Genomic DNA, 7,500 nt, shown 5'->3' on the forward strand with positions numbered 1-7,500 from the left:
TGGGAAGAAAGAAGGGGGAGAGAGAGAGATGGGAAGAAAGAAGGGGAGAGAGAGAGAGAGAGGAAGAAAGAAGGGGGAGAGAGAGAGAGAGAGAAAGAAAGAAGGGGAGAGAGAGAGAGAGAGAAAGAAAGAAGGGGAGAGAGAGAGATGGGAAGAAAGAAGGGGGAGATGGAGAGAGAGGGGAAGAAAGAAGGGGAGAGAGAGAGAGATGGGAAGAAAGAAGGGGAGAGGGAGAGAGAGGGGAAGAAAGAAGGGGAGAGGAGAGAGATGGGAAGAAAGAAGGGGAGAGGGAGAGAGAGAGAAAGAAAGAAGGGGGAGAGAGAGAGATGGGAAGAAAGAAGGGGAGAGGGAGAGAGAGGGGAAGAAAGAAGGGGAGAGGGAGAGAGAGGGGAAGAAAGAAGGGGGAGAGGGAGAGAGAGGGGAAGAAAGAAGGGGGAGAGAGAGAGAGAGGGGAAGAAAGAAGGGGGAGAGGGAGAGAGAGGGGAAGAAAGAAGGGGAGAGAGAGAGATGGGAAGAAAGAAGGGGAGAGGGAGAGAGAGAGAAAGAAAGAAGGGGGAGAGAGAGAGATGGGAAGAAAGAAGGGGGAGAGGGAGAGAGAGGGGAAGAAAGAAGGGGGAGAGGGAGAGAGAGGGGATTTCCATTTGTTTCATCAATATAATTATACAGGCTGGGTGACAGATATTCAAAAGGTTGGATGTCCTTTTTTCTCCCTTTATTTTGAATATTCATAATTTTCAACCGTCCTAGCCAACAGTAGACTGTCACTCTTTGAGCAAAAGTTAGCTTTAGATCTCAGGGAAGGTGTGATGTGAGTGCTTGACAGTGGTAACTGCTAGACAAACCCCAGAGCACTGAAGCCCTTTCTCTGTTCCTCTCCTGTAAAGGAGCAATCTGTTTCCCAAGCTTTTTGGGGAAAACAGCTGAGGGATGGACCTAGACAAATGTAACCACTCTCAACTAAGTGATGTTCTTCAAGAATCAATGGCTGTATCGTTAATTTGACGTCCAAAATGGAATGTACCAATCCCAGACTGCCCCTTTAAACACAGTTTAGCCACCCTGTAGAGTAACCAAAACAGCTTCCTGAAACGTCCTGATAGCGTGCACAAACATTATTCCCAATCACACCAACACAGTAGCAGCCACGCCAGACCTCACCACATGCTACAGAGAGCTGAAGCCACTGTGATGTTACTTGAGCCCATTGATGTGATTTTATCTCCTGTCGCGGCTAGCTTTAAAGCAGCCAGTGCTTACATTTGTCTTTAATTAGCCTCTTTGAATAATTAAATATTTTTCTTCAGGGGGGGGCTGAGAAAGTACAAAGGTGTTAAGATTTGTCTGTTTGCGCTGTGAAACAGAATTTAATTGCCTTAGAAGTTGAGAAGTGACTTACTTTCTCCCTCCCTCTCTCTCTCTTCAGGTTGTTTGATAACTCTAATGAAGGTTTTAGGAACTGGGAGTTCATGACTGTTCACTGCTGGGGGGAGAGGACAGAGGGCCAGTGGATCCTGGAGATCATAGACTCTCCCTCATCGCTACGCAACCCAGAGGTGCTGGGTAAGAAAACACACACACACACACACACACACACACACACACACACACACACACACACACACACACACACACACACACACACACACACACACACACACACACACACACACACACAGAGAGAGATCTCTTCATACTGTGTTTTTATGGAGATTTCTTCTCCTTGTTCTAGGTAAACTGAAAGAGTGGACGCTGGTCCTTTATGGCACCTCGGGGCACCCGTACCAGTCTCACGGGGCCCAGCACTCTCGCTCCAGGATGCTTGAGATCCCAACCCCCAGCCGGGACCCCAACGGGCCTGAACCGCCCCCAGAGGTCCTCAAGCACCAGGAGGAGGAAGAGGAGGAGTACAGCGGTAGGAGAGGCTCTGCCATAAACTGTTCGCTCTGAACTGTTACAACACTGTAGTCTGACAACACAACTCAACCTCCTTCTAACCTCTGTGTGTGTGTGTTTTGTGTGTACCCTTGCGTTTGTGCGTGTGTGTGTGTGTGTGTGTGTGTGTGTGTGTGTGTGTGTGTGTGTGTGTGTGTGTGTGTGTGTGTGTGTGTGTGTGTGTGTGTGTGTGTGTGTGTGTGTGTGTGTGTGTACCCTTGCGTTTGTGCGTGTATTCTCTGTAACCCCTTTCAGGGCCGTGCCACAGTGAGTGTGGGGACCAGGGCTGTGACGGGACAGATCCTGAACACTGTCTGAACTGTATCCACTACAGCCTGGGCAGCCTCAAGACAGGCAGGTAAATGAACAGACTGGGACCAAAGATACTTTTAACTAACCCAAGATGGGACAGATTGGGCCTTTTACAATAGGAACCGCTGAATGTTTCACATACAGTATGAGAAAATTAGTGGAATGTTGGCCCGGTCCATCTCACTCCATCTTCTCCCTCTACCACTAGACTTCCTCTCATCACCATATTTGGTGGTGAGTGGAAGCCCCCACTGGATGCTTCAGATTTGTGACCCATCTTGGTTTCCTCTTTTATCTGTGCTGTGACTGTGACCATATCTGATTCAAACTCAGTAATTATTTATTGTTCTGTTTCTGCTCAACATCAAGACATGAAGGCACAATAGCATGTTGAAGAGTGGGAGAATTTTGAAGAGTGGGAGCATTTTAAAGAGTGGGAGAATTTTGAAGAGTGGGAGCATGTTGAGGAATGGGAGCATGTTGAGGAATGGGAGCATGTTGAGGAATGGGAGCATTTCGAGGAGTGGGAGCATTTTGAAGAGTGGGAGCATGTTGAGGAATGGGAGCATGTTGAGGAATGGGAGCATTTTGAAGAGTGGGAGCATGTTGAGGAATGGGAGCATGTTGAGGAATGGGAGCATGTTGAGGAATGGGAGCATGTTGAGGAATGGGAGCATGTTGAGGAATGGGAGCATTTTGAAGAGTGGGAGCATGTTGAGGAATGGGAGCATTTTGAAGAGTGGGAGCATGTTGAGGAATTGGAGCATGTTGAGGAATGGGAGCATTTTGAAGAGTGGAAGAATTTTGTGTCCATTCTTTGTTCTTATTCAGAAAACCTGTATTACTTCGGTAGCTCTTTATTTTACGGTACAGAATTGACCTGGTATTTACTTAGAAATTACCTGGTATTTACTAAGAAATTACCTGGTATTTACTTAGAAATTACCTGGTATTTACTAAGAAATTACCTGGTATTTACTTAGAAATTACCTGGCATTTACTAAGAAATTACCTGGTATTTACTAAGAAATTACCTGGTATTTACTTAGAAATTACCTGGTATTTACTTAGAAATTACCTGGTATTTACTAAGAAATTACCTGGTATTTACTAAGAAATTACCTGGTATTTACTTGGAAATTACCTGGTATTTACTTAGAAATTACCTGGTGTTTACTTGGAAATTACCTGGTATTTACTTGGAAATGACATGGTATTTACTTGGAAATTACCTGGTGTTTACTTGGAAATTACCTGGTATTTACTTGGAAATTACCTGGTATTTACTTGGAAATGACATGGTATTTACTTGGAAATGACATGGTAAAATGGTAATTACACAATGATACTTTTAAAAAATAAAGGAGAGCCACACGCTCTAGGAGCTCAGATGCAAAAAAAATGTATGTCCAACGTTTGGACAGACAAGCTGTCTTCATCAGGGTATAATGACAAACACTGCAGGGTGACTCATTTATATAATGTCACAAGACACACAGGTGTCTGTAATCATGGCCGGATGTGGCCTGATATCATTGGTTAATTCTCATATATTAAAATAGCATACAAAAAACATAAATGGATAGCGTACGATCATAGATACAATTTGGCTACATAAGCCTACAAACATTTACAATAGCAAAATCACAATAATCACAAGAATGGCTTCAGATCAAAGTCTATGTTGAGACCGAAGGGAGCAAGGGTCTTTACACAATAATAACCTAAGAATACTTCCTTGTTTATTTGATACTCCAAAGAAGACATCGGCACTATTTGGTACCAGATAGTTACCAATTGTGTGAAATTCTTTGAATTAAATACCAGAAAGTACCATTTGATACCTCTTTATTTCCTAACAAATCTCAGGTAATTTCTGTACCATAACAGTGCTACCATAATACTTCTAATAGAAGATTACAGGAGAGGAATAATGAAGCTAATATAGGAATAACGAATGCCCTCTTTTTATGATGTTGTAGTAATGTCTTTCTGGCTAATTCATTCAAAGGGTCTTTTTCCCCATTTACTTCTGTTGTTTATGTGAAATTCATTAATCAATTTAATTGATTAGATAAAACAGTAAAATAAACAATTGCCAACTTGCAGAGAGGTTACATTTCACATAATGAACAGATCGAGAATATGGGGAATAGGTCCTTTTGAATGAATAAATCCATCTGTTCATGCATCCATTCATCCATTCATCCATCCGTTCATCCATCCCAGGACTTGTGAAATACAGCATAGCCAGTCTATACAAAGCTAATGTGTGTTTTACTGTATTATCAACTCAATTTACTGTAATTAGAACTCATCAATCAATCAATCCATGACAGGACGTGTGTGAGCCACTGTCCGCTGGGCTTCTACGATAACTTGGAGGCCAGGAGGTGTCGACGCTGTTACAAGGGCTGTGAGAGGTGTGTGGGACGCACCCCCACCGAGTGTCGCTCCTGTCGCAGGGGGCTCTACTTCAACCCCCTCAACACTACCTGCTCTGAGACCTGCCCTGCTGGGTACTTCGCTGACGACAGTAAGTCAAGTGGAGTTGCTTGAAGAAGTTGTGCCTAACCACAGATCTAGGATCAGTTTCCCCAAACTAATCACAGATCTGGGACATGTTTACTGTAACTCTGCTGCTAGTGATGTTACTGTAAAGAGAAATGTTTAGGAAAATAAAAGAGATCTAGGTAGAACTTTCTAACCACAGATCTAGGATCAGTTTACCCTAACTAACTAAGCCCTAACTAACTGTATCACATCCGGCCGTGATTGGGATTCCCATAGGGCGGGGCACAATTGGCCCAGCGTCATCTGGGTTTGGCCAGGGTAGGCTGTCATAGTAAATAAGAATTTGTTCTTAACTGACTTGCCTTGTTAAACAACGGTAATGTATATATATATATATATATATATATACAAAAAAATACAATTTAAGCTATTAGTGTTGTCTCTCCAAGAAGAAACAATGTACTACTTTACTTTAAGTTGCCCTCATACCTATTTAACTACACAGTAATAACTGTAGTAATAGCGTTGTATTGACATAGAATCTGCTTAGTAATATGGTAACAGTTAGATTGAGTGTGTGAAGATATTTTCTATAGAAGGGAATAAGGGAATGATTTGCGGCTCAAAAGGGTTGATGTGATGAGGTTTTTGCGTGACCACACAACAGGTCAATGTTCAACTCCCATGCTGCCTGTTATCCTGGACGCCATGGTTTAACTGGGTATGGTGGAGTGGGTTCATGTGTTGATTTGTGAATGACACGCACGCACACACGCACACACGCACACACACACACAAGTGAGCACGCATTGACATCATCTGTCATAACCTGAGATACCCTCTGACGTACAGAGCACTCACAGAGCCTCTCATCTGTTTTTCAGCCATACTGTGTGTGTGTGTGTGTGTGTGTGTGTGTGTGTGTGTGTGTGTGTGTGTGTGTGTGTGTGTGTGTGTGTGTGTGTGTGCAGGACCAGATAGGCTGGTCCATTGTTAGCCCAGTAGGCCTGTCTAACTTGGGTTTTTTGCAGAAAATGATCATTATCTGGCTAATAACTGGCTGAAAAAAATGGCCGGTGTGCGGGCATCAAGGAAATAAGTGGGCCGGTGTGTTAGAAATGCCAGGGCCGACATCCAAGAGAAACATGGGGCCAGACACTACCCCAGTTCTATGTGTGTGTGTGTGTGTGTGTGTGTGTGTGTGTGTGTGTGTGTGTGTGTGTGTGTGTGTGTGTGTGTGTGTGTGTGTGTGTGTGTGTGTGTGTGTGTGTGTGTGTGTGTGTGTGTGTGTGTGTGTGTGTGTGCGTGTGTGCGTGTGTGCGTGTGTGTGTGTGTGTGAAATGGCTGAAAATGGGTTGCAGGCTCATTTACGGAGGTCTTTTTATGTTGTTGGACAGATGATGTTTGGATGGTATTTCCTCTATAAATCCTCCAAACTCGCCAGGCCCCAGATAGTACACTGTTTTAGAAGAGAGAGAGAGAGAGAGAGACAGAGACAGAGAGAGAGAGACAGATAGAGAGATGGAGACAGAGAGAGACTAGTCTGTGGCGACCTAAATGCCAGAACCGGACAAGAACCTGACACCCTCAGCACACAGGTGGACAAACACCTGCCTAGAGGTGACAGCATTCCCTCCCTCATATGCCCCTCTAGGCACAACTATGACAACATAACCAACAAAAACGGGTCACAACTCCTGCAGTTCTGTCGCACGCTGGGTATGTACATAGTCAATGGTAGGCTTCGAGGGGACTCCTATGGTAGCTACACCTATAGCACATCTCTTGGCAGTAGTACTGTAGACTACTTTATCATTGACCTCAACCCAGATTCTCTCAGAGCGTTCACAGTCAGCCCACTGACACCCCTATCAGACCGCAGCAAAATCACAGTCTACTTGAACAGAGCAATACTCAATCATGAGAAATCAAAGCCAAAGGAACTGAGGGATATTAAGAAATGCTATAGATGGAAGGAATGTAGTTTGGAAATCTACCAAAAAACAATTAGGCAACAACTAATTCAATCCCTTTTAAACAACTTCCTGGACAAAACATTCCACTGTAATAGTGGTGTAAACTTGGCAGTACAAAATCTTAACAGTATATTTGACCTCTCAGCTTCCCTATCAATTCTAAAAATCTCAAATAGAAAACCAAAGAAAATGAACAACAATGACAGATGATTTGATGAAGAATGCAAAAATCTAAGAAAGAAGTTGAGAAACCTGTCCAACCAAAAACATAGAGACCCAGAAAACCTGAGTCTATGCCTTCACTATGGTGAATCACTAAAACAATACAGAAATAGAAGGAAAAAGAAGGAACAGCACGTCAGAAATCAGCTCAATGTAATTGAAGAATCCATAGACTCTAACCACTTCTGGGAAAATTGGAAAACACTAAACAAACAACACAAAGAATTAGCTATCCAAAATGGAGATGTATGGGTAAACCACTTCTCCAATCTTTTTGGCTCTATAACAAAGAACAAACAGCAAAAACATATACATGATCAAATACAAATCTTAGAATCAACTATTAAAGACTACCAGAACCCACTGGATTCTCCAATTACCTTGAATGAACTACAGGACAAAATAAAAAGCCTCCAACCCAAAAAGGCCTGTGGTGTTGATGGTATCCTCGATGAAATGATAAAATATACAGACAACACATTTCAATTGGCTATACTTAAATTGTTAATATCATCCTTAGCTCTGGAATCGTCCCCAATATTTG

General features: G+C 43.1%; 1 protein-coding gene across 8 annotated transcripts in view; it reads left to right on the forward strand.

Annotated features, from left to right (window-relative positions):
- Positions 1 to 7,500, forward strand: part of LOC106562734 (proprotein convertase subtilisin/kexin type 6) — a 101,544-nt gene that overhangs the window by 65,187 nt on the left and 28,857 nt on the right. For all 8 annotated transcript variants that reach the window (XM_045708235.1, XM_045708237.1, XM_045708232.1 and 5 more), the window contains exons 13-16: positions 1,424 to 1,560; positions 1,730 to 1,912; positions 2,188 to 2,290; positions 4,584 to 4,780. In XM_045708235.1, the coding sequence (XP_045564191.1) occupies positions 1,424 to 1,560; positions 1,730 to 1,912; positions 2,188 to 2,290; positions 4,584 to 4,780 (620 nt within the window). The remainder of the gene's footprint in view (positions 1 to 1,423; positions 1,561 to 1,729; positions 1,913 to 2,187; positions 2,291 to 4,583; positions 4,781 to 7,500) is intronic.

The sequence above is a fragment of the Salmo salar genome, chromosome ssa26 (genome assembly GCF_905237065.1).
Source record: "Salmo salar chromosome ssa26, Ssal_v3.1, whole genome shotgun sequence".
NCBI classification, from domain to species: domain Eukaryota; kingdom Metazoa; phylum Chordata; class Actinopteri; order Salmoniformes; family Salmonidae; genus Salmo; species Salmo salar.